General features: G+C 43.3%; 1 protein-coding gene across 1 annotated transcript; it reads right to left on the reverse strand.

Moving 5' to 3' along the window:
* Nucleotides 1–5,810: 5,810 nt before the first annotated feature.
* Nucleotides 5,811–26,969, reverse strand: LOC311132782 (nuclear migration protein nudC-like). Its single transcript, XM_084166104.1, has 9 exons — nucleotides 26,774–26,969; nucleotides 24,915–24,992; nucleotides 24,436–24,654; nucleotides 10,313–10,411; nucleotides 10,010–10,123; nucleotides 9,240–9,434; nucleotides 9,051–9,134; nucleotides 8,306–8,424; nucleotides 5,811–6,225 (listed from the first exon to the last, which is right to left on the reverse strand). Exons 1-9 carry the CDS (start codon nucleotides 26,843–26,845, stop codon nucleotides 6,174–6,176), a joined length of 1,032 nt encoding a protein of 343 aa, XP_084022230.1. The 5' UTR covers nucleotides 26,846–26,969; the 3' UTR covers nucleotides 5,811–6,173.
* Nucleotides 26,970–27,865: the final 896 nt, after the last annotated feature.

Raw genomic sequence — 27,865 nt, forward strand, 5'->3', positions numbered from 1 at the left:
TCCGTCCGTCCGTCTGTCCCCCCCCCCCCCTCTCTCTCTCTCTCTGTCTGTGAGTGTGTTTCTGTTTTCAGTCTGTTTTAGTGGGTTTGGTGTTGCCTGGTGTTAATATGAACAGCTGAGGTCAGCAGACACTAGTGTGTGAGAAAACATGGTTCAATCTGCTCAGTCCAGCCCCCAGCTGTGCCATCTCCCACACACACGCACACAAGCACGCACACACACATGATCATTGGTCATGTGTGGGTAAGTCATAGTTTGGATTTCCTGACTGCCTTCTCTAAGAACCCAAAACCCTTTCCACTGGATATGAGGTGGCTGGGTTACATACTGTAGGTATGGAAGGAAGGACATGAGCTGGCAGGATGGAGAGAGATCAAAAGGACGGAAGCACAGACACACAGACAGATAGCTCTGACAAATATAAAAATGTGTTAACCACCACCATGCATGGATTAATGGTAGCAGATTTCAAGACCCCTGAGGACGTTATTTACCCAGAAGAGTGATGGGATGTGAGCCCACAGAGCAGACACATCACTGAGCACTCTCTTCCTGTTGCATCACTTCCTCTTTATAAATGCAAAATTACATGTTCACACGATACGGTGTCAGCTACTGATGAATGTTCTATGAACTATTAGGATTTATTTTTTATCTATTAAGAAGCCTTTGTTGCCACTGGCATACAACAGACTAACAACACAATTTATTTGTATGGTTTTCTGGTGTTAATCCTGGGACACATAGGGGAGATGGATTAAGATGGTCTGTTGCTGAGTAGTTGAACGTAATCTTTAGCTAATCTTTGTTAAAAGAGAAAGTGCTGGAACACACACTGCTGAGGCAATGCCCTACAGAAGTACTCCTTTTTTGACTGATCGGCTTCCCTATATGTGTCCCAGGTTTTCCACGTAGGAAGGAGCTCCTCTCTGGGCAGCCAGAACCAAAGCGAGGATAAGAGCCAGCCAGGGCACCAGCCCAGAGTCTTGTCTGTCTGGCCAGTCTGAGGGGGCTAACCAGAAGCTGTAGGCCAGCAGACTATAAAATGGGGTAAACAAAGGGGTTGGGCCGGAGCTGGGGGCTTTTTACTGCATTCCCACGCCAGCAGCAGCAGCAACTCACTGAGAAGTGCTACCTGGAAAACGCAGGCAGCCCCCCCCCCCCCCCCCCCCCCCACCCAGTCTCCACCCATCTACCCCCATCCCCACTACCAGCAGCAGGAGTAGACAACCAATCCAAGGCTAGTGCTGCAGCCCAGGTGTACAAACACTAAACACAGCCCCAGATCAAAGGGTCTCATTAAAGGATAATAGATAGACCCCCGTCCCACAACCTAATCCAGGTTTGTACCACAACATGAGCCTTCTCTATATCAATCCCCTTCCTTAGGCTACACCCGCTAGAGCTCCCCCTACTGTCTGGTCAATCCAGCGGCAAGACAGTCACTTTGAGTCAGGGAATCTATCAGGATCGCAACACTGCCCCTATTGGCCGGTTACTGACTGGCCCTTGTTCTGATCTTTAAGTTTAGCTGAGATTCTAGGTGGTTTGCTTGTATACAACGGCCATACAACTCTACGTTATCATCACCCAGGACTTTACATGTTGTATTGTATACACACAAATAAAGACACACAGCAGTACTGAGCTAAATAGATTGTCCAGAACAATCATTCACTCTATCCAGTCATTTTGGACAGGAAATGCAATATCGAACTGGTACTAGGCAACAGTGGATTTCGGCCTGTTCATGTATTCACCCACACTTGTGAGTGAGCAGTGAAACTGTATCGGCCTCTTATAATAAGATAAACAAATGGAAAAACACAATCAAGTGGATGTCGTGTCACTATGACCCAGATGTGCTGGGTATTACAACAGCTTTATATAGCAATGATAAATATACACAAGTGGGTAGATACTTCATAGCAGAATCATCCTTAAGAATTTGTGTGTCAACTCAGGCAGGCTCTCAAAAACAAGCTGTAAAAAAAGAGAAGAAGATCAGAATCCCCATAAAAGGTGCACTGCCGCATCATTTGATTTAGATTCAGAAAGATTTATTGATAGATGTCAGTGAGTCAGTCAGGTCAGGCCTGGGAAAGGTCTGTCTTTCTGGACTGAACAGACCTCTGAGGCCCCTACCAGCTCCTGTGTGTCTTTGATGGGGAGGCCCTCTCTTTGTAGTTGGCGTGTTAGTCAGTAAAAGTTAAAGGGCTTAAATGGTCCCTAACAGGAAGCAGTTTACACGGTGACGCTCAAGCTGCCTGTGGCCCCTATTGTTCCAGGGCCCCTCACCACTTCATTACCATTTCCATAAGAAAGGAACAGTAATTTACCCTTTTCTTCTTGTCTCCCTTCATCTTGGTGGAGTGCACCTCTCTCTCTCTTTTCTCACTCATTCCTTCTCTCCTCCAACGTACCCATTTATGGTTTGGATATCTAAGGGTTGGTTATGTAATGGCCATGTATGTTTTGAAAGCAAGTTTGAAAGCATTTCAAAATCATGGAGACCAGTTAGTAAGGATTACAAATAAGTAAAATTGCCAAATTAGAATAAAAGTGTGACTAGAAGTAGGACTAATTTGTAGAGCACATTGACCTGAGAAAGTCAGGTCTGTCTATTGATGAAAGAGTGGTTAGAGTTCATAAGGTGAAACTTGATGTCTTTGGTGTCTTCTGAGGAGCTGTACATAGAGAAAATGTTCAAATCCTGACTGACTGAAGGGTCACTTTGACTGACCCCTCTGTCCTCTGACCATTCTGTCTTCTGACCTGGACGGAGAGAAAGCTACCAGCTGAGTTACCGAGACAATTGTGGAGAGCGGGAATGATACTTTCAAGAAAATATAGATATAATGGTCATCCACATTATAAGGCATGGATGGTGTTCAAAACCAGCAAAGTTGACTGTATAGTGAATCCCAGCTGTGGCAACGCAAATGAAGGAAAGAGACCCCCCCCCACACACACACACAGCCCACCCCATCCTCCCCTTCCCCTTCCCCTGCCCCTCATCCCACACTTTGAACCTCTGAAGTGAGAAGGGGAGAAATGCAGCGAGAGCAGAATTAATCTATGCAGAGAGAACGATGTGTAACCTCTCCAGTTAATCCCATCAACCCTAGCGCATGGACACATCCTGGGACACATGCAAACACCGATCAAACATGTCTTCTCTCACTCACACCTGGTAGGATACCCCAGGATCCCCATATAACCTACTGGGTGGGCAAATACCCCTGAGTCTCCTATGGTAGCCCTCAGTCCTGTAAACCTGTGAACGACCTTAGTATTACCCACAGATATAATGCATGACACATCTGGATCACAGCATTACATGTGTTTAGGAGTGTTTGCATGGTTGAATGCACCAGATTCTGTTTTCAGTCCAACAGTAGCCCTGTCCTGCCCTGCCACTCCATTCACAGGAGTAGGTGGTTTGATTGTTCCCCCTCACTATTGAATGTCACTTGTCAACATGAGGTGAAACAGTCTGTCATTATATCATCCAGGGTGGTTATAATTCCAGCTATAACACCTCTCTATAAGGACCCATGGTTCTATGGTTCCTGTTTCTCGAGGGTCTTGGCTGGAAGGCTGGTTGTTGTTCCTCCAGTCTGAGAAGGGGAGAGCACCCGGCAGCGGACCCCCTCAGTGAGTTGGGCTGTTTTACCCACGGCCCCATGCAGACCCTGACAATACAGCCAGGCTGGAATCATCGTCTGACCTATTGTTGCATGGGGAGCCAGAGAGGCTGGAGGCTGGTTGAAGTCCAGAGCACATATTCACAACGTGTCTCAGAGTAGGAGTGCTGATCTAATCAATATGATTTAAAAGGCATAACAGATCCTAGATCTGCAATCCTACTCTGAGACGCTTTGCCACCGCCCCAGCATGCCTCCTTAGTACACTGTGACTCTATTTGATTTGGAGATGACCTCATCCCAGGTGACCCTTTATAGGTTACCGGCTCCTCTTAATGATCCTATATTCCTTTACAATGCCATCATTTTTTTTTGGTCTGACCCACTAACTACATATTCTAAAGAACGAATTTGATAAAAAATATATACTGATACAAATATAAACACAACATGTAAGGTGTTGGTCCCATGTTTCATGAGCTGAAATAAAATATCCCAGAAATGTTCCATACGCACAAAAAGCTTATTTCTCTCAAATTTTGTGCAACATTTTGTTTACACTGCTATTAGTGAGCATTTCTCCTTTGCCAAGATAATCCATCCACAGGTGTGGCATATCAAGAAGCTAATTAAACAGCATGATCATTACACAGGTGCACCTTGTGCTGGGGACACTAAAAGGCCACTCTAAAATGTGCAGTTTTGTCAACAATGTCACAGATGTCTCAAGTTTTGAGGGAGCATGCAATTGGAATGCTGACTGCAGGAATGTCCACCAGAGCTGTTGCCAGAGATTTGAATCTTAATTTCTCAGTCGTTTTAGAGAATTTGGCAGTATATCCAACTGGCCTCACAACCGCAGACCACGTGTAACCACACCAGCCCAGGACCTCCACATCTGGCTTCTTCACCTGCGGGATCGTCTGAGACCAGCCACCCAGACAGCTGATGAAACTGAGGAGTATTTCTGTCTGTAATAAAGCCCTTTTGTGGGGAAAAACGTATTCTGATAAGCTGGGCTTGGCTCCCCAGTGGGGGAGCCTGGCTTCCAAGTGGGTGGGCCTATGCCCTCCCAGGCCCACCCCATGGCTGCGCCCCTGCCCAGTCATGTGAAATCCATAGATTAGGGCCTAATTTATTTATTTCAATTGACTGATTTCCTTATATGAACTGTAACTCAGTAAAATGGTTGAAATAGTTTATATTATTGTTCAGTATATAGATCAACATTTTCTTGTTTATAATGAATATAACATTCTGCAAATACTGTAGTTAAAAAAAAAAAATCAGATTTCCATTACCTATGGACAATTAACAGTCTTATCTTTTAATTTACCTGATCAAATGGATGGTAGAAAACTGCACAAAAAAAAGACTGCTGCTTTTCGAAGTAAAATAACGCTCATTGTGGTGAGATTGTATAAACAACAGGAGACAATATTCCATAAAGAATTATACCTAAATATATCTAAAATAATTTAGTAGGACTTTTAATCATATTTGTTTATTTAGTACACCCGTGACATTTATATTAATAATCTCTTCAGTGATGTCGGGTTCTTAATCTAAAATACCATGATGACCTCACCTAGTAACCTGGTAATATTGACTCAACCATTCCCAACCTATAAACTACAAATATTGATGTCATCCACTCTGTACACACTGAAGTTGTATGCTTGCTCTCCAGCCCCACCTGACACATGCTCCCTACTCTATATACCTGATTCTATCTCAGATCATATTTAAAGCGATTCATAGGGGATTCATACAAACCTCTAGTCTCAAGGGCATCACACATTGCACAATAGCAACACATGGTCACTCAACACCTACAAGTTTCATTTCAAACACATTGAATATGTCAGTCAGTCGGGAGCCCTTGGGCCTGAGGCTTGGATGTCCTCCAAAATCAATACGACTACCTGTTGAACTGGCCTTCAACTACGTTTTACGATAGTACACTTTAAATTCATGGGTAATAAAAACAATATGAGAACAAATAAAAAATGTGACATTTGCCGCCTGTCACAACGTCTCTGAAAGCTCTTGTTAGATTTCACAATGAATTAAATGCCTAATCTGCATGGTAGCTAATCTCACATGGTATTTCAGTAATTTTTCTCTTACAGTAAAGTACCAATGACGCCATATTTCAATGAATGTGGTTTGAATTAATTTATTTTTAAAAAAGGAAAAGGCTCCAAACATTTCTTTAAACATTCAGAACATAGTAACACATGCAACAGAACGAAGATGGGAGTTATTACAGTCGTCAAGTTTCTGTCACAGTCACAGGAAAGAGACTAACAAGAACCCAGAACCTCAGGACTACAGAAAAGGGGAGAGACAGAAAGCGAGAGAAAGGGTAATGAAGACAGATAAAGAGAAGAGAAAGATTCAATTCAACTGTAAGATCGGCGCTGGAGGTTGGTTTTGATAAGGATTCATAGTCATCGTTTTCCTGGGCAGAGTAAGAGCGCAGAGGGGTATGGAGGGTTGGCTGGGGAACGACAGCGACGTCTCTTAGCTGAATTTGGCTTTAGAGAAGTCCATCTCTGGGTGCTGCGACATAAACCTGGAACACAATGACAGAGGGGGGGTCACATCATAGAGTCTGAACAGTGAAAGAGTAGCCTGGTTCCAGGCTACAAGGGTTTGACAACGACCATAGGAGTTTGCAAGACTAGCCATGTTTAATAGAGTCAGATTACACCAGATAAACTCATCCCAGCTTTGAGTCCAGTAAAGGGACAGGGACAGTGGAGGAAGCCAAGCTGGTAGCAGCGCAGTGATGCCGGTTACTCCCGAGTGGCGCAGTGGTCTAAGGCACTGCATTGCAGTGATAGCTGTGCCACTAGAGATCCTGGTTCAAATCCAGGCTCTGTCGTAGCCGGCCACGACCGGGAGACTCATGGGGCGGCGCATAATTGGCCCAGCGTCGTCCAGGGTAGGGGAGGGAATGGCCGGCAGGGATGTAGCTCAGTTGGTAGAGCATGGCGTTTGCAACACCAGGGTTGTGGGTTCGATTCCCACGGGGGGTATGAAAATAAATAAATATATATATATAATATATGCACTCACTAACTGTAAGTCGCTCTGGATAAGAGCGTCTGCTAAATGACTAAAACGTTAATGTACAGATGTGGAAATTTTGGGTGATACCGATAGGTCAATATTTTCTTAGCAATACTGACCTCTCTCTTTGTTTTCTCACCACAACGGGCCGATGCAGATATATTTTTTGGTTATTATGGTCCGATACCGATATGGTCAAAAGAGCACCTACAAAGTAACCACATCAGACTAACATCCATTTATAAAGGATTTGGAATTATTATATTGTGTCACACAGTAATGAACATACGTCTAACCATAGTAAGTGTACTTGATATTTTGAACGAGACACTTTCATAAACAAGAGAGGAAGTGTGAGGCAGAATGACATCACACATATAACCAGCTAACCTATCATTGGCCTCGCCTCGTCATGACCAGGACAGGGAGTAGAAGGGCTTAATAACCTGAACTCTGATAAGAGACTGCCCTCTACATCCATCACCGACGCCTCCCCTCAAACAGTGTTTCTAGTAAGCCACAGGTGAACAAGGGTAACCTGGCCTTGCTCGTGACAGGAACTAGAAGAGGTTAATAACCTCCAGTGATAAGAGAAGGTCCTGTACATCCATATCCGATGGTTACTGCTCCTTCCCTCTATCCCTTACACACCCCTTATCTCTGTGTAATGGTCCTTCCACCTATACTAGCGTAGTGAGTCATACAGAGATAATTAATGCAGTATTTGCCAACCATCCCTAATGCACCTCACGATGCCCAAGTCACGTCACTAGGAAATAAGGACATTGTCACTGTCTGGTCATGTAATCTGTCGAATACAGAGCATATTCACAAGACTTATGCAGTATGTAAACTGCATATAACTTCATTCGTCAATAAAAAAAACAGGGCACATAAACTATGCAATCCACCTGCTCATATAACAAAAAGTTCAACAGTGGGAGACATGCGTTTCCCACAAACACACTGAGACTGCCTGTACAATGATGGCCGAGGTCAGTGTGCGTTCCTGACTTTGAATAGGGATAACTTATGCACTACTCATAACAACACACTGCATAATCCACCTGCTGAAAATGTGTGCAGTGGGTGACATGGTTACAGTGTATTATGATGGTGGAGGAGGAAGAAGCGAGGTCAGCTCTAGTCCCGGACTCCGTTGGGAAGCTGGTACAGACGTCTCACTATCCGTTTATGGCCGCAATGATCGTGTGACCTGACCTTGACAGGAAACAGTAGGAGGCAGCCTGCTTTTACATTCACTCTTTCCTTTTACCTCATTTCTATGGCTATGTTAAACTATCCAGTATACAGGAACATGTTAGACAATAAAAAGAAAAGCACCAAGTAAACCTATAGAAAGTTAACAGCATATAGATCATTTTCAGTAGGTGTATAATATGAAGTACTCTATTCTAATGTTAAATTCTGTCAGTAGATTGTCAGTAGTTAAGTCCCAGGGATGACTGGGAGGGGTCAAACTTTTCACTGTCTATGTGAAGAAAAGTATTGCACTACTTAAACGTTATCATGATGGACATGCTATATGATGGTGCTATAACCAATGTACTGAAAGCTACTTTTTGAGGATGTCTTGTTTCTTCTGCTCTTCGGAGGTGGGTAGACCCATAGACTTCTGTCTCTGGTCGTACATCATCTTCTCCACCATACCACGGGTCTCCCCATCCAGATCGGACAGCTGAGACAGCAGTGAGAGAGAGATGGAGAGGGAGATGGAGGGTGAGAGGGAGATGGAGAGGGAGAGAGATGGAGGGTGAGAGGGAGGGGGAGGGGGAGGGAGGGAGATAGGTTGAGAGAGAGATGGAGAAAGAGCGATGGAGAGAGATGGAGGGTTAGAGAGGGAGAGATATAGAGAGACGGAAGAGGAGAGAGAGATGGAGAGAGCGAGATGGAGGGTGAGAGTGAGGGAGAGAGATGGAAGAGCAAGGGAGGGAGAGAGGGAGAGAGAGAGAGAGATGGAGGGTGAGAGGGGGGAGATAGATGGAGAGAGATTGATGAGAGAGATGGAGGGTGAGAGGGAGGGATATAGAGAGATAAAGAGATAGAGGGTGAGAGAGGGAGGGAGGGATATAGAGAGATGAAGAGGAGAGAGAGAGAAAGAGATGGAGGGTGAGAGAGAGAGAGATAGAGATGGAGGGTGAGAGAGGGAGGGAGGGATATAGAGAGATGAAGAGGAGAGAGAGAGAAAGAGATGGAGGGTGAGAGAGAGAGAGATAAATTATTCACCTTTAAATAAAGGAGAATAATTACACGTTCTCTTGCAATATACAGTGAGCCTTGCATCTGTAGATTGGCGTTGGTTACCTTAGAGTTCTCAGGACAGATCTTCTTTGTATTGAGTTCTGGATCCGTGGTCACTATCTTATTCCACCACTCCATCTTGTTGATCTGAAACAGACGCAAGGCATGATTTAGTGACTTAAAAGGTTTCAGCGTGAAATACTTTTAATCTCAATGAAAGCACTTGTAATAAAATATAAATAAAAGCAGTACCTTCTCCAGGTGAATGGTGACCACCTTGCCGTCCTCAATGAGCCAGGAGCTCTCCTCTACCTTGACGTCGTTGTAGAGCTGTCCCTCAATCACAGGAGGATGGCCCTTCAGACCCACCTTCAGCACACGACGCTGGATGTCCACCACTACATCCTTCCCCTTCATACGGAACTTCACATCAAAAGGCACCACCAGCTGGGGGGCGGGATAAAGGGGAACACCCAATTAGAATGAAGGCACGACCAGCTGGGGGGCGGGATACAGGGAAACTCCCAATTAGAATGAAGGCACCACCAGCTGGGGGGCGGGATAAAGGGGAACACCCAATTAGAATGAAGGCACCACCAGCTGGGGGACGGGATAAAGGGGAACACCCAATTAGAATGAAGGCACCACCAGCTGGGGGGCGGGATAAAGGGGAACACCCAATTAGAATGAAGGCACGACCAGCTGGGGGGCGGGATAAAGGGGAACACCCAATTAGAACGAAGGCACCACCAGCTGGGGGGTGGGATAAAGGGGAACACACAGAATGCCTGATTACCTTGTCTGCCCAGATTACATGTTGCCCAATACTAAACCAATCCCTAGTGACTGGGGGCAAAAAGTTGATCAACATTTGCTGTGAAATAGAGGGAGCTGCCCATGCAAAATGAACAGAGAGCAGAAAATACCTCTTCATAGTTAAAGCAACAACCATGCTACAGTTAAACAACTTTAATATCCATATACTAGGGAACACTAACACTAAAGGCAAAAGGGAAACTCACGTCCACTTCAGACAAGGACTGTGTCCAGCGATAATTGGCCAGGTCAGCTCCGTTGCCAGCGTTAGGTTTTATTTTGTCCTTGTCTTTCTCATCATCTTCTCCATCTGAATCAGTCTGGCAGAAATGAACAAGTTATTCATTAGCTTCAATTGCCTTCAACATGCATAAAACACCCCTGTGCTGTAAACTATGTGCATACGTTTTTTCCCCATAGTTTATTTCCCAGGTGAGACGCCACGCCTATATGATAGCGGGGGAAACAGTGGTGTACCTCTACTGAGGCATCCCAACAGAATCTCTTACCCCCTTGTCTCCCTTCTCTTCCCTTTCCTTCTCAGCTTTCTCAGGTGGAGTTACAGCATTTGTGTTTGTGGCCTCTTTCTTCTCCTCTTGTTTATTTTGCTGAAACCAAGACAAGACAAAGACATTAAAGTAGTGCACATACGCTTCATCAAGACAAAGACATTAAAGTAGTGCACATACACTTCATCAATTCCTGAGTGGCGCAGTGGTCTAAGGCACTGCATCGCAGTGCTAACTGTGCCACTAGAGATCCTGGTTCGAATCCAGGCTCTGTCGCAGCCGGCCGCGACCGGGAGACTCATGGGCGGCGCACAATTGGCCCAGCGTCGTCCAGGGTAGGGGAGGGAATGGCCGGCAGGGATGTAGCTCAGTTGATAGAGCATGGCGTTTGCAACGCCAGGGTTGTGGGTTCGATTCCCACGGGGGGCCAGTATAAAAAAATATATATATGTATTCACTAACTGTAAGTCGCTCTGGATAAGAGCGTCTGCTAAATGACTAAAATGTAAATGTAAATGTAAATCAAGACAAAGACTAGGGCTGTCCCCGACTTTAAAAATCTTGGTTGACGTGTATTTTTCCATATATTGACACATCCTATGTCTTTTAATCAAATCAACTATATTCACTGAGCTTGTCTGATGCTTTAAGCACACTGTTTGATTAAATAATTAAGACACAAATGCCTAGAGAGTCCGACCAGCAAATTATTTGACTGTGCCGGGACGGGCTCAGACTTACTGCCCTGTGTAAAAAAAAAAAGACAGCAAGTGACTGTGACTAGCACCCATTGTCTCTCTCTCCTCCCTGCTGCCATGACCACCACAAAACATCAAAGTGTTTATCGCAATGTCCGTGTTGCTGAAACAGCAACATAATTACAGCCATTTCTGACTGAAAAGTTCTGTTACCAAAATCACTCATTTGTTTAGGAAAAACATTCCCTATTCCTTCAACCCTTGATCTCTTTACGTGACACGTGTATGAATCGCATGCATGTGACCAAAGACCTATTAGCACAGGACTAGTATTACTAGAGAAAACCTGAAAGCACGAACCACCGCATTTAACCATGGCAAGGTGACTGGGAATATGGCAGAATACAAACAGAGTGGTCGTTCCCTCCGCAAGGCAATTAAACAGGCAAAACGTAAATATCAAGACAAAGTGGAGTCGCAATTCAACGGCTCAGACACGAGACGTATGTGGCAGGGTTGACAGACAATCACGGACTACAATAGGAAAACCAGACACGTCGAGGACACCGACGTCTTGCTGCCAGACAAGCTATACAAGTTCTTTGCCCGCTTTGAGGATAACACAGTGTCACCGACGCGGCCAGCTACGAAGAACTGTGGGCTCTCCTTCTCTGTGGCCGACGTGAGTAAGACATTTAAACGTGTTAACCCTCGCAAGGCTGCCGGCCCAGACGGTATTCTTAGCCGCGTCCTTAGAGCATGCGCAGACCAGCTGGCTGGTGTGTTTACGGACATATTCAATCTCTCCCTATCCCAGTCTGCTGTCCCCACTTGCTTCAAGATGGCCACCATTGTTCCTGTACACAAGAATGCAAAGGTAACTGAACTAAATGACTATCGCCCTGTAGCACTCACCTCTGTCATCATGAAGTGCTTTGAGAGACTAGTCAAGGATCATTCACCTCCACCTTACCGGTCACCCTAGACCCACTTCAATTTGCATACCGCCCCAATAGGTCCACAGACTATGTAATCGCCATCACACTGCCCTATCCAATCTGGACAAAGGAATACCTATGTAAGAATGCTGTTCATTGACTATAGCTCAGCATTCAACACCAGAATACCCTCCAAGCTCATCATCAAGCTTGAGGCCCTGGGTATCAACCCCGCCCTGTGCAATTGGGTCATGGACTTCCTGACGGGCCACCCCCAGGTGGTGAAGGTAGGAAACAACATCTCCACTTCGCTGATCCTCAACACTGGGGCCCCACAAGGGTGTGTGCTCAGCCCCCTCCTGTACTCCCTGTTCACCCATGACTGCGTAGCCATGCACGCCTCAAACTCAATCATCAAGTTTGCAGACGACACAACAGTAGTAGGCTTGATTACCAACAATGATGAGACAGCCTACAGGGAGGAGGTGAGGGCCAAAAAGATAATCAAGGACAACTACCACCCGAGCCACTGCCTGTTCACCCCGCTATCATCCAGAAGGCGAGGAAAGTACAGGTGCATCAAAGCTTGGACCGAGAGACTGAAAAACAGCTTCTATCTCAAGGCCATCAGAATGTTAAACAGCCATCACCAGCACAGAAAGCTGGAAAATCACTGGCCACTTTAATAAATGAAACACTAGTCACTTTAATAATGCCACTTTAATGTTTACATACAGTGGCTTGCGAAAGTATTCACACCCTTGGCATTTTTCCTATTTTGTTGCCTTACAACCTGGAATTTAAATAGATTTTTTGGGGTTTTGTATAATTTGATTTACACAACATGCCAACCACTTTGAAGATGCAAAATATTTTTTCTTGTGAAACTTGAAAACTATACAGAAAACTTGAGCGTGCATAACTATTCACCCCCCCAAAGTCAATACTTTGTAGAGCCACCTTTTGCAGCAATTACAGCTGCAAGTCTCTTGGGGTATGTCTCTATAAGCTTGGCACATCTAGCCACTGGGATTTTTTCCCATTCTTCAAGGCAAAATTGCTCCAGCTCCTTCAAGCTGGATGGGTTCCGCTGGTGTACAGCAATCTTTAAATCATACCACAGATTCTCAATTGGATTGAGGTCTGGGCTTTGACTAGGCCATTCCAAGACATTTAAATGTTTCCCCTTAACCACTCAAGTGTTGCTTTAGCAGTATGCTTAGGGTCATTGTCCTGCTGGAAGGTGAACCTCCGTCCCAGTCTCAAATCTCTGGAAGACTGAAACAGGTTTCCCTCAAGAATTTCCCTGTATTTAACGCCATCCATCATTCCTTCAATTCTGACCAGTTTCCCAGTCCCTGCCGATGAAAAACATCCCCACAGCATGATGCTGCCACCACCATGCTCTACTGTGGGGATGGTGTTCTCGGGGTGTTGGGTTTGCGCCAGACATAGCGTTTTCTTTGATGGACAAAAAGCTCAATTTTAGTCTCATCTGACCAGAGTACCTTCTTCCATATGTTTGGGGAGTCTCCCACATGCCTTTTGGCGAACACCAAACGTGTTTGCTTATTTTCTTCTTCAAGCAATGGCTTTTTTCTGGCCACTCTTCCGTAAAGCCCAGCTCTGTGGAGAGTATGGCTTAAAGTGGTCCTATGGACAGATACTCCAATCTCCGCTGTGGAGCTTTACAGCTCCTTCAGGGTTATCTTTGGTCTCTTTGTTGCCTCTCTGATTAATGCCCTCCTTGCCAAGTCCGTGAGTTTTGGTGGGCGGCCCTCTCTTGGCAGGTTTGTTGTGGTGCCATTTTCTTTCCATTTTTTAATAAAGGATTTAATGGTGGTCCGTGGTATGTTCAAAGATTCAGATATTTTTTTAGAACCCAACCCTGATCTGTACTTCTCCACAACTTTGTCCCTGACCTGTTTGGAGAGCTCCTTGGCCTTCATGGTGACGCTTGCTTGGTGGTGCCCCTTGCTTAGTGGTCTTGCAGACTATGGGGCCTTTCAGAACAGGTGTATACAGTAATCCCTCGTTTATCGCGGGGGTTACGTTCCGAAAATGACCCGCGATAAGTGAAATCCGCGAAATAGAAAACTTTTTTTTTTTACAATTAGCAACTATTACATGTATACAAATACAGTGACTCACGTGTAGGCCGTTTCACTGCTCTTCAGACTGGGCCGCTGCATCCTGACTGCGCTCTGCAGTGTTCTCTTCTTCTGAAGCCCGCGGTGCAGGTGTGTTTGTTCGGGAGAAGAACATAGTGATAGGCAGCTGTTGTCGCTCTTTTTTCTTCTTTGCAAAAAGATCCTTGTACACCGACATGCCACCATCGATTACGTTGGAGAACTGTAATGAACGGCTCATCAAAGGGTCCCATTCCTCAGCTACTCGCTTAAGTTCAGTGGCCATTCGCACCATGGTTGCTAAGCGACCAAGCGTTAGTCCTTCCTCCTCATCTCTCGTGTCCTCTTCTCCCTCTTCTCTTTCATCGTCGCTTTGTGGCTTTGTCATTTCTGCCAGCTCTGCATCGGTCAGCGGCTGTGCGTCTCCATCAATCAGGGCGTTTATGTCATCCGGACTCATGTCATTAAAGCCGTCTCCTCCAATCTGTTTAGCCAGATTCACAGCTGTTTCTACGGCAGAGTGGTGGACCTCGTCAAGCGAGCCTCCGGTTGCGTTTTGCACTGCCTCTGGCCATAGTTTTTTCCAGCAGGCCTTCAGAGTTTCCGTTTTCATTTCCTGAATGGCCCTCTGAATGTTTTGGAGACACGATGCGATGGTGTATCCACGCCAGTAGTCCTTCAGTGAGAAATCTTGATCCGAGTCCATAGCGTCAACAAGATGTTGCAGGGTGTTGCGCGTATAGAGAGCCTTGAAAGCACGGATGACTCCTTGGTCCATGGGCTGAATCAGGGATGTAGTGTTTGGCGGCAGAAATTCGATTTGCACACCATCATATGCCAAATCATTACCGTGACCTCCGGCGTTGTCAAGGAGCAGAAGCACTTTAAAGTCCAGTCCCTTTCCTCTCAAATAACACTTAACCTCCGGGATGAAACAGTTTTTGAACCAATCCAGATTGAGCGCTTTTGTCATCCAAGCCTTTGCATTGTACATCCAGTAAACAGGCAAATCATCCTTATTTTTGTTTTTCAGCGCCCTGGGATTTTTAGACCTGTAAATCAGCCCCGGTTTAATCATGAAACCTGCGGCATTTCCGCACATAGCCAGGGTCAAACGGTCTTTGTGAACTTTAAATCCTGGGGCTTTGGCTTCTTCCTGCATGATGAAGGTGCGGGAGGGCATTCGTTTCCAAAATAAGGCAGTCTCATCCATGTTAAAAACTTGTTCGGGCTTATATCCCCCCTCCTCAATGATCGCCTTGAATTTATTGTTCACGAAGGCTTCTGCCTCAGCGGTATCCGCAGACGCCATCTCACCGTGCAGACAAACATTTTTAAGTCCAAAGCGTTTCTTAAACTTTTCAAACCAGCCCTTGCTTGCATTAAATGCGCTTGGCACTTTGTCAGCAGCACTTGCTGGGGGCCTGGCATCCTCTCCCACTGTGTCAGCAGCACTTGCTGAGGGCCCGGCATCCTCTCCCTCTTCCCCGTCACTGACAGCAAAGTTTTCATACAGCATTCTCGCTTTTGTGCAGATAACGTTTGTATCCAGGGTTATGTTTTTTTTCCTGAAGTCATTAATCCACAGAGCTAATGCCGTCTCCATCCGTACCATGGTCTTGTTGCGGACAGTTACAACCCTTTTTGCATTCGTATTAAAATTGACTGCTGCTGTCGTCCTTATGTTTTTTTCCTCCTTCTTTATGTAACGAACGGAAGATTCATTGATTCCGTAATGGCGAGCAACGGCTGCATAGCTTTTACCTTCCCTTAGCATGTCCAGAAGTTTAACTTTATCTGAGATAGGTAGCATCTTCCGCCGTTTGGGCCCATCCGCAGGTGCTTTTGTCGGTCCAGGCCGTTTCGTCGACATTATGGGTTTAGGAGATGTTCGAAATTACAAGATAATTTGGCCAACTTAATGTAAATTTGCCAAGCTGTTTTATGTACGTACACATAACTGCACGAGACGACAAAATGATAGCACAATTCGTAGCATGTTTTGATACAAGAAGCGGGAGTGAGTTTTTAGCGAATCAGAATGCAGAGCACAATGCACCAAAAAAAAAAAAATGCATTATGAAAATCCGCGAAATAGCGAATCCGCGATAAGTGAACCGCGAAGTGGCGAGGGATCACTGTATACAGTGGGGAGAACAAGTATTTGAGAGACGGAATCTAAAACAAAAATCCAGAAAATCACATTGTATGATTTTTAAGTAATTAATTTGCATGACATAAGTATTTGATCACCTACCAACCAGTAAGAATTCCGGCTCTCACAGACCTGTTAGTTTTTCTTTAAGAAGCCCTCCTGTTCTCCACTCATTACCTGTATTAACTGCACCTGTTTGAACTCGTTACCTGTATAAAAGACACATGTCCACACACTCAATCAAACAGACTCCAACCTCTCCACAATGGCCAAGACCAGAGAGCTGTGTAAGGACATCAGGGATAAAATTGTAGACCTGCACAAGCCTGGGATGGGCTACAGGACTATAGGCAAGCAGCTTGGTGAGAAGGCAACAACTGTTGGCGCAATTATTAGAAAATGAAAGAAGTTCAAGATGACGGTCAATCACCCTCGGTCTGGGGCTCCATGCAAGATCTCACCTCGTGGGGCATCAATGATCATGAGGAAGGTGAGGGATCAGCCCAGAACTACACGGCAGGACCTGGTCAATGACCTGAAGAGAGCTGGGACCACAGTCTCAAAGAAAACCATTAGTAACACACTACGCCGTCATGGATTAAAATCCTGCAGCGCACGCAAGGTCCCCCTGCTCAAGCCAGCGCATGTCCAGGCCCGTCTGAAGTTTGCCAATGACCATCTGGATGATCCAGAGGAGGAATGGGAGAAGGTCATGTGGTCTGATGAGACAAAAATAGAGCTTTTTGGTCTAAACTCCACTCGCCGTGTTTGGAGGAAGAAGGATGAGTACAACCCCAAGAACACCATCCCAACCGTGAAGAATGGAGGTAGAAACATCATTCTTTGGGGATGCTTTTCTGCAAAGGGGACAGGACGACTGCACCGTTTTGAGGGGAGGATGGATGGGGCCATGTATCGCGAGATCTTGGCCAACAACCTCCTTCACTCAGTAAGAGCATTGAAGATGGGTCGTGGCTGGGTCTTCCAGCATGACAACGACCCGAAACACACAGCCAGGGAAACTAAGGAGTGGCTCTGTAAAAAGCATCTCAATGTCCTGGAGTGGCCTAGCCAGTCTCCAGACCTGAACCCAATAGAAAATATTTGGAGGGAGCTGAAAGTCCGTATTGCCCAGCAACAGCCCTGAAACCTGAAAGATCTGGAGAAGGTCTGTATGGAGGAGTGGGCCAAAATCCCTGCTGCAGTGTGTGCAAACCTGGTCAAGACCTACAGGAAACGTATGATCTCTGTAATTACAAACAAAGGTTTCTGTACCAAATATTAAGTTCTGCTTTTCTGATGTATCAAATACTTATGTCATGCAATAAAATGCAAATTAATTACTTAAAAATCATACAATGTGATTTTCTGGATTATTTTTTTTTTGATTCCGTCTCTCACAGTTGAAGTGTACCTATGATAAAAATTACAGACCTCTACATGCTTTGTAAGTAGGAAAACCTGCAAAATCGGCAGTGTATCAAATACTTGTTCTCCCCACTGTATACTGAGATCATATGACACTTAGATTGCACACAGGTGGACTTTATTTAACTAATTATGTGACTTCTGAAGGTAATTGGTTGCACCAGATCTTATTTAGGGGCTTCATAGCAAAGGGGGTGAATACACACCACTTTTCTGTTATTTATTATTTGGAATTTTTTGAAACAAGTAATTTTTTTCATTTCACTTCACCAATTTGGACAATTTTGTGTATGTCCATTACATGAAATCCAAATAAAATCCATTTAAATGACAGGTTGTAATGCAACAAAATAGGAAAAACGCCAAGGGGGATGAATACTTTTGCAAGGCACTGTTTCTTGCATTACCCATCTCATATGTATATATTGTATTCTATACTATCTATTGCATCTTAGACTATGCCTCTCTGATAATGCCATATATTTATATATTCTTATTCCATTCCTTGACTTAGATTTGTGTGTATTAGGTTTTTGTTGTAGAACTGTTAGATATTACTTACTAGATATTCCTGCACTGTTGGAACTAGAAGCACAAGCATTTCGCTACACTCACAATAACATCTGCTAACCATGTGTATGTGACCAATACATTTGATTATATTTGAATGGTGGTTATGTAGTTTTTACTCCAGAATGTCCGTTATTCCAGAGGACGATTCGGACGGGATTAGTTTTCCCCCAATAAATTGACAGTAATAACGAAAGCCTGGAGGTTTATATTCTAGGCGTGAAGATACAGTATTTCAACATGCCCAGGTGATAGGGCCACACTGATAACTCCAGCTTGATTGCCAAGTTTCTAAACCATACCAATCCATCTTTCCTATAGTGTCGCCATAATATTTGAATTCAGGAAGTGTGATCATAATCATTAGGATATTTTAGCGATCCGCAGGATGTCCAAATGCCCCCCAGCCTTCAGATGTGAGCTAAACAGTGCAAATGCACTTGAGATGCATTTTTAGGCTATGGATGAGAAAGTTAATTTATCATTTCCAAACGTTTAGGTCAGTTGTATGCTGCTTTGCGAACTATTAACAACAAGGGTTGCATTAAATAGGCTCAATATTTTTTTACTGATGCATTTGGCAATATTCAATTCATACGCACAAAATATATAAAAAAAAGCATTCACTGTGAAAGCTGATAGGCTACATGTAGGCCAGTCATATATAGCTTATGCGCAGCACTTAGATCAATTGATTTAATCAGTTATTGTTTTCTTGCGCAATCCACGAGCAACACTTGTCAAACTCAGACATTTCTCTCAAAACACAGCGATGTCGATTCGCACGGGACTAGTATTATCAGAGGACCTTGGAGTTCGCCAAAAAACAGTCAGTTATTCTTGGTGGAATTGTTACTCTCCTGCCATTTAAAAATTACTGAAATGGCTGATTCGGACGGGACTAAAATTACAGATGTGGTGTTTTGTGCTCGTGCACATAATTACATTACCTGACCTCCCCCAGTAAAACTAATCCTGTCTGAATAGGGTACAATAGGTCCTGACCTATAGCATATCATAATCACGTCAATACATTGGTTATAATAAACTCTGAACACCATAACACGTGACAGCAAAATGGATGCAGAGGACGTGACAAAGAAACTTGAAATGTGGGAAGGTTTACTGGTTGCTCAGGAGGTAAAGGGAAAGTCAGATGTGTGGAATAAATGTGACTAGTTGTGGAAAATCCCAGAGATCAAGAAAAATAAGGTAAGGAGCAAGCGCTGCGTGCATATTATGTGTGCCAAACAGGTGCTGTATTGATTACACTATAATTATTCGGAACGTTTGGAACAATGTAAACAACACTAAATAAGGTATAAGCGTACCAGAGAGTCTGTTGTAATGTTTTTTTTTTTTGTTAAGCCTTCATTACAGTGAAGACTAAAAACAGTCACATTCATTCGTGAATGCAATTTCCCAAATGGAACGGTTTATTTATTGTATAAGCTAATTATTAAAGGCTCACTTTATTGTATTTTAAACCTAAAATGCTTGATTGCATTTAAAATCATGAATGACTCGTATGCTGTGTGATGACATGAACGAATGAATGATTGATACAGTAGCCTATAGAAGTATTGAAATATAGGCCTAAGTAAGTCACGGTATTAAGACTAAACAGGATGTGCTCTTAGGCCTACAGTTCGATGGTGGTTATACAAGGCTGCTATACTAAGCTTACTAATGATAATGACATTGCTTATTATTATGATAATAATAATAATAGTAATAATAACAATAAGGAGATCAAGAAAAAGGAGCGTTATTATTATTATTATAAATATAATTTTTCAGACAATTTGGAACAGTGTAAACACAAAATAAATTAAAAATAATACAAGAGAGGCTGTTCTAACAAAAAAAAATGTTAAGCCTTTATTACAGCAACGCAAAGATTAAAAACAGTCGAATTTGTGAAATTGTTTACTTAACATGTCGTTGCGTGAGGCTTGGCGCTCACGGAATCAGTAGGCTATTAAACAAACACTCAAACAGGCAACAGTAGCAAGATCTGTCTTATTTCTGTAGATACATTGATGAATTATAAAGCCAGGCACATTTAACAGTTAGGCTTTTGATTATAGACCTAATTAAGTTGGGGTTTCCTCTCTCCTCACTTTTCTTAGACAATAAGGCAAGGGCTGTTTTCTCATCTCCTCATTCTGCTGCTGCCGCCACGGCATTGTTCTCAACATCAATATGCTGGTTAACTTTGCTATTATGCACATAGCAACATGGTCTAGGAAAAGGCACTAATTCAACAGCGCACTGATGTGTTTCAGAACCGTGGACAGCGACCGCTATCCAATGAGGGAAAAAGCGCATTTGTTATAAAATAATATTATTTCTATTAGTGTTGCACCATTGTTTTTATGTAATATAACCATATACAATTTCAGTATAACATGTCTTACACTGATGGACTGTGCCATCCCCACGGCCTCCACAATGGATCAGTCCACTCAGTGCGAATAAGACAGGTGTCTTGTACACCATAATATTTTTAGCTACTGCTCGACTAAAGAAATTGACCAGTAGACTAAATGGGGTCAGCCCTAACAAAGACAAACGGTTAAATCTAGTGTGTATAGCACATCAATCAATCATAACTGACAATCCGTTTTTATTTTAATTTTATTTTTTATATTGCAGATAGATTGTAACTTCCATCAATGTAATTGTCTGCATCACTTCCAATCCCCCATGTTTTTTTTTCTCCTTTTCTCGCATATACAGTGAGGGAAAAAAGTATTTGATCCCCTGCTGATTTTGTACGTTTGCCCACTGACAAAAAAATTAGCAGTCTATAATTTTAATGGTAGGTTTATTTGAACAGTGAGAGACAGAATAACAACAACAAAAATCCAGAAAAACGCATGTCAAAAATGTTATAAATTGATTTGCATTTTAATGAGGGAAAAAAGTATTTGACCCCCTCTCAATCAGAAAGATTTCTGGCTCCCAGGTGTCTTTTATACAGGTAACGAGCTGAGATTAGGAGCACACTCTTAAAGGGAGTGCTCCTAATCTCACTTTGTTACCTGTATAAAAGACACCTGTCCTCAGAAGCAATCAATCAATCAGATTCCAAACTCTCCACCATGGCCAAGACCAAAGAGCTCTCCAAGGATGTCAGGGACAAGATTGTAGACCTACACAAGGCTGGAATGGGCTACAAGACCATCGCCAAGCAGCTTGGTGAGAAAGTGGAAGAAACACAAAAGAACTGTCAATCTCCCTCGGCCTGGGGCTCCATGCAAGATCTCACCTTGTGGAGTTGCAATGATCAGTGATGTACAGTGGGGAGAACAAGTATTTGATACACTGCCGATTTTGCCATGCTTTGTAAGTTTTCCTACTTACAAAGCATGTAGAGGTCTGTAATTTTTATCATAGTTACACTTCAACTGTGAGAGACGGAATCTAAAACAAAAATCCAGAAAATCACATTGTATGATTTTTAAGTAATTCATTTGCATTTTATTGCATGACATAAGTATTTGATACATCAGAAAAGCAGAACTTAATATTTGGTACAGAAACCTTTGTTTGCGATTACAGAGATCATACGTTTCCTGTAGGTCTTGACCAGGTTTGCACACACTGCAGCAGGGATTTTGGCCCACTCCTCCATACAGACCTTCTCCAGATCCTTCAGGTTTCGGGGCTGTCGCTTGGGCAATACGGACTTTCAGCTCCCTCCAAAGATGGTCTATTGGGTACAGGTCTGGAGACTGGCTAGGCCACTCCAGGACCTTGAGATGCTTCTTACGGAGCCACTGATGCCCCACGAGGTGAGATCTTGCATGGAGCCCCAGACCGAGGGTGATTGACCGTCATCTTGAACTTCTTCCATTTTCTAATAATTGCGGCAACAGTTGTTGCCTTCTCACCAAGCTGCTTGCCTATTGTCCTGTAGCCCATCCCAGGTCTACAATTTTATCCTTTATGTCCTTACACAGCTCTCTGGTCTTGGCCATTGTGGAGAGGTTGGAGTATGTTTGATTGAGTGTGTGGACATGTGTCTTTTATACAGGTAACGAGTTCAAACAGGTGCAGTTAATACAGGTAATGAGTGGAGAACAGGAGGGCTTCTTAAAGAAAAACTAACAGGTCTGTGAGAGCCGGAATTCTTACTGGTTGGTAGGTGATCAAATACTTATGTCATGCAATAAAATGCAAATGAATTACTTAAAAATCATACAATGTGATTTTCTGGATTTTTGTTTTAGTTTCCGTCTCTCACAGTTGAAGTGTACCTATGATAAAAATTACAGACCTCTACATGCCTTGTAAGTAGGAAAACCTGCAAAATCGGCAGTGCATCAAATACTTGTTCTCCCCACTGTACATATATACACTGCTGAAAAAAATAAAGGGAACACTAAAATAACACATCCTAGATCTGAATGAATGAAATAATCTTATTAAATACTTTTTTCTTTACATAGTTGAATGTGCTGACAACAAAATCACACAAAAATTATCAATGGAAATCAAATTTATCAACCCATGAAGGTCTGGATTTGGAGTCACCCTCAAAATTAAAGTGGAAAACCACACTACAGGCTGATCCAACTTTGATGTAATGTCCTTAAAACAAGTCAAAATGAGGCTCAGTAGTGTGTGTGGCCTCCACGTGCCTGTATGACCTCCCTACAATGCCTGGGCATGCTCCTGATGAGGTGGCGGATGGTCTCCTGAGGGATCTCCTCCCAGACCTGGACTAAAGCATCCGCCATCTCCTGGACAGTCTGTGGTGCAACGTGGCGTTGGTGGATGGAGCGAGACATGATGTCCCAGATGTGCTCAATTGGATTCAGGTCTGGGGAACGGGCGGGCCAGTCCATAGCATCAATGCCTTCCTCTTGCAGGAACTGCTGACACACTCCAGCCACATGAGGTCTAGCATTGTCTTGCATTAGGAGGAACCCAGGGCCAACCGCACCAGCATATGGTCTCACAAGGGGTCTGAGGATCTCATCTCGGTACCTAATGGCAGTCAGGCTACCTCTGGCGAGCACATGGAGGGCTGTGCGGCACCCCAAAGAAATGCCACCCCACACCATGACTGACCCACCGCCAAACCGGTCATGCTGGAGGATGTTGCAGGCAGCAGAACGTTCTCCACGGCGTCTCCAGACTCTGTCACGTCTGTCACTTGCTCAGTGTGAACCTGCTTTCATCTGTGAAGAGCACAGGGCGCCAGTGGCGAATTTGCCAATCTTGGTGTTCTCTGGCAAATGCCAAACGTCCTGCACGGTGTTGGGCTGTAAGCACAACCCCCACCTGTGGACGTCGGGCCCTCCTACCACCCTCATGGAGTCTGTTTTCTGACCGTTTGAGCAGACACATTCACATTTGTGGCCTGCTGGAGGTCATTTTGCAGGGCTCTGGCAGTGCATTGTGTTGTTTAAGTGTTCCCTTTATTTTTTTGAGCAGTGTACATATACATGCCCGTCTGAAGTTTGCCAAAGAACATCTGAATGATTTTTTTGTTGTTATTCTGTCTCTCACTGTTCAAATAAACCTACCATAAAAATTATAGACTGATCATTTCTTTCTCAGTGGGTAAACGTACAAAACGTTTTTCCCCTCACTGTATATATACATACATATCCTTAAAAATATATATATATTTCCCTTTATTACTTTCCAACCCCACCATCCCTCCCCTAATTGGAGTAAACTAGTGAACAACAATGCTTAGGCCTCTACTTCATGCTTATACATACTATATACATTTTATGGACCCAGTTAATAATTATATTTTGTTTGTTTTTACTCCTGAACTTCCTCCGATCATTTTCATGATGTTCATGATGTCCATCTGGTATGCTTCTATATATCTTTCTAACTGTGCTCTTTCACAAAAGCTCACAATATATAACCTATATACTTATTATGGACACAGCATGTCTTACACTAGTTATTAGTCGTTGTTATTAGTCCCATCCTTCAGCTCCATTCAACACCTCCCATATATCTCCTAACACCATCCATATTGGATTTCTATTTGCCATATATATTTTTTCAACTGTATTGTGATGTTTTACAAAAGTTCTGAACCTTTCTATTCTCATTGTTTCTACAGTTTGTGAATTGAAAATAAACATTTTTGCTAAAAGTATTATTATATTATTGATCGATTGACTATGACTTTTCAGATAGTGCTATCTGCAGGGTCCGTTTTTCTTACCTTGTCGATTTCGGACTGAAGTCTCTCTGCCTCTTCATCTGTCAGTTCTTTGATTTTGGGCTCGACATCTGCTTTCTTAATCTTCTTTTTCTCCTCTTCCTCAGCTAGCTTGGCAGCCCTCTCTGTTTTCTCTCTCTTCTCCTTCTCCTGTCTCTTCTCCTTCTCTCTATGGGCCTTCAGGGCAAGACCGCTGTGGTGGGCAAACGACTCCGTCACCAGCTGGGGACAGAGGGGTCGTCACTAGGTAACACAGCCACAAAGTCATAAACCCCTCTTATTTCTACAATTTCTCTTCTTAAAATCTGATTTTAAACCTGACCATAACCACAACCCTAAAACAAATTTTTGTTTTCATACATTTTTACAATATAGCCAATTTGGACTTTGTTATTGTGCTAGTTCATAAGATTAGACAGATTAGTTCAGTATCTCTTGATGTATGCATCTTTGTTCTGTTAGGTAGCCAATTCTGGACTTACCTTCTTTGGTGCACCTGCCTCGCCACCCGTGAAGAAGTCTGTTTTACGCCGGAGGAAGCTGAAAAACGTGTTTACTAACTGTTGGACGAATAAAAATTACATTAGAGATGATACAGTTAGTTTCTCAACCGACTGCCTCGCCTGGTTCACCAACTACTTTTCAGATAGAGTTCAATGTGTTAAATCTGAGGGCCTGTTGTCTGGACCTCTGGCAGTCTCTATGGGGGTATCACAGGGTTCAATTCTCGGGCCGACTCTATTCTCTGTGTATATCAATGATGTCGCTCTTGCTGCTGGTGACTCTCAAATCCACCTCTACGCAGACGACACCATTTTGTATACATCTGGCCCTTCATTGGACACTGTGTTAACAAACCTCCAAACGAGCTTCAATGCCATACAACACTCCTTCCGTGGCCTCCATCTGCTCTTAAAACGCTAGTAAAACTAAACGCATGCTCTTCAATCGAATGCTGCTTGCACCCGCCCGCCCGACTAGAATCACTACTTTCTGGTCTGACTTAGAATATGTGGACAACTACAAATACCTAGGGGTCTGGTTAGACCATAAACTCTCCTCCCAGACTCACATTAAGCATCTCCAATCCAAAGTTAAATCTAGAATCGGCTTCCTGTTTCGCAACAAAGCCTCCTTCACTCATGCTGCTAAACATGCCCTCGTAAAACTGACTATCCTACCGATCCTTTACTTCGGCGATGTCATTTACAAAATAGCTTCCAACACTCAACTCAGCAAATTGGATGTAGTCTATCCCAGTGCCATCCGTTTTGTCACCAAAGCCCCATATACTACCCACCATTGTGACCTGTACGCTCTCGTTGGCTGGCCCTCACTACATATTCGTCTCCAAACCCACTGGCTCCAGGTCATCTATAAATCACTTCTAGGCAAATCCCTGCTTTATCTTAGCTCATTGGTCACCATAGCAACACCCACCCGTATGATACGCTCCAGCAGGTATATCTCACTGGTCATCCCCAAAGCCAACACCTCCTTTGGCCGCCATTCCTTCCAGTTCTCTGCTGCAAATGACTGGAACGAACTACAAAAATCTCTGAAGCTGGAGACACTTATCTCCCTCATTAACTTAAAGCATCGGTTGTCAGAGCAGCTTACTGATCACTGTACCTGTACACAGCCCATCTGTAATTAGCCCACCCAACTACCTCATCCCCATATTGTTATTTATTTTGCTCATTTGTACCCCAGTATCTCTATTTGCACATCAAATAGCTCCAGTTTTAATACTAAATTGTAATTATTTTGCACTATGGCCTATTTATTGCCTTACTGCCATAACTTACTACATTTGCACACACTGTATATAGATTTTCTATTTTCTATTGTGTTATTGACTGTACGTTTTTGTTTATTCCATATGTAACTCTGTGTTGTTGTTGTTTTTATCGCACTGCTTTGCTTTATCTTGGCCAGGTCGCAGTTGTAAATGAGAACTTGTTCTCAACTGGCTTACCTGGTTAAATAAAGGTGAAATAAATAAATAAGTAAAAAATACATAGCCAACCTGAGCCTTATACAAGTCACAAGCCTATTTGCTATGGCTTACTAACGTTACCACACCAGCATGCATAAACACAACTAGCTAGCTAGCTAGCTAAACTATGGTTAACGATTACGCTACTGGTGTGATATTTATTATATGCGACTAACATTAGCTACAGGTTTGTGTTGCTATATGCATGGTGCAAACGCTGGACACTTTCCCATCCCCCATATAGCTAACATAATTTAGCCGGCTAGCCAATGGTTTAATGAGGAATGTGCTAGCTTATGTTAGCATACTAACTTGCTAGCATGCTATCAAGCTATAGTTTACCTCCTGTACACCTCCTTCGTGCTGTTGTGCCATAACAAGCAACATCCCGTCATACTTTTCATCATCACCCATTTTCTGTCCTAATGTTTACACTTGATTGAAAATATAATTTGAAATGGACAGGCTAGCAGCAACAGGGAGCAATGTAAAGTCACGTTGCTGTGCTACTTCCTGGAAACAAGCACCACCTTGTTTCTAAAAGAATGGGAAGTTTGATGCAATAGGAGGCCAACTTTTTGATTGACAAACCAAACAGCCAATTAGATCGTGTTAGATGAACGGATATGGCACGTTCAAATTATGATGGTGGGAAACGGAGTGCAGCAGCGAACCGAATATTCTAGATGAGGAATTAGTGTTTGATTGATGGCCAAAAATATTGGTAATTATTTATGCCACAATTATCGTATATTCATTTCATTTCACTATTACAACTTATTTCTTAGGTTAATCTGTTATAACTGTGCATTTTAATGAATTCAAATGTATTTATGGACAGATATTTTCACATGCAAACACATGATTTGTATGCCCAAGGATAACGTTCTGATTCTGAAATTCTTTGTTGTAGCCATTATAGCTAATTTCCCCACCTCTGAATTGGTAATGACCCATGTTTGTCTTCAGAAATCCCATTGAAAATGTTACATTTAATAGTTGGATAACATCTTTCTAATTCTAATCCTCATTTATTGTCAATGATAGTGATTTAGCAGGAGATATCGCTGATGGATAGGTGTCAATGACCAACAGCTCACTGTTCCATTCTTTGACCCCGATAACATATCTGTGGAGCCATGACTGAACTATTCAAATAAACTGAAATAAGGGTCACAGTGACCATCACACATTGTTATGTTAAGTGATATGCAACATGGGTGGAAAGATTAATGTTTTCTAGGTTGGATAGCCTATTTGCAAAAACACATGTAAGGCCAAAAATAAAGTAGGCTATTGATCATGAGAATAAAATTATATCTATCTATGTGATTAGGATCTAGGCTACTTGTGTTGTTATTTTCCTAAAATTATATTACTCCTTGTCAATACCAAATGCTGCTATCCTATGATCCTGAGTCCCCTTTTGTTTAC

Source organism: Coregonus lavaretus (assembly GCF_964263955.1).
Source record: "Coregonus lavaretus genome assembly, chromosome: 7".
Lineage (NCBI taxonomy): Eukaryota > Metazoa > Chordata > Actinopteri > Salmoniformes > Salmonidae > Coregonus > Coregonus lavaretus.

Coding starts and splice junctions, on each gene's coding strand:
- LOC311132782 (XM_084166104.1), bottom strand. CDS start 26,845: ATGGGTGATGATGAAAAGTATGACGGGATGTTGCTTGTTATGGCACAA. Junction 24,993..26,773: donor ACGAAGGAGGTGTACAGGAG/GTAAACTATAGC, acceptor TTCGTCCAACAG/TTAGTAAACACGTTTTTCAG. Junction 6,226..8,305: donor AAACAAGACATCCTCAAAAA/GTAGCTTTCAGT, acceptor ATTGTGTTCCAG/GTTTATGTCGCAGCACCCAG.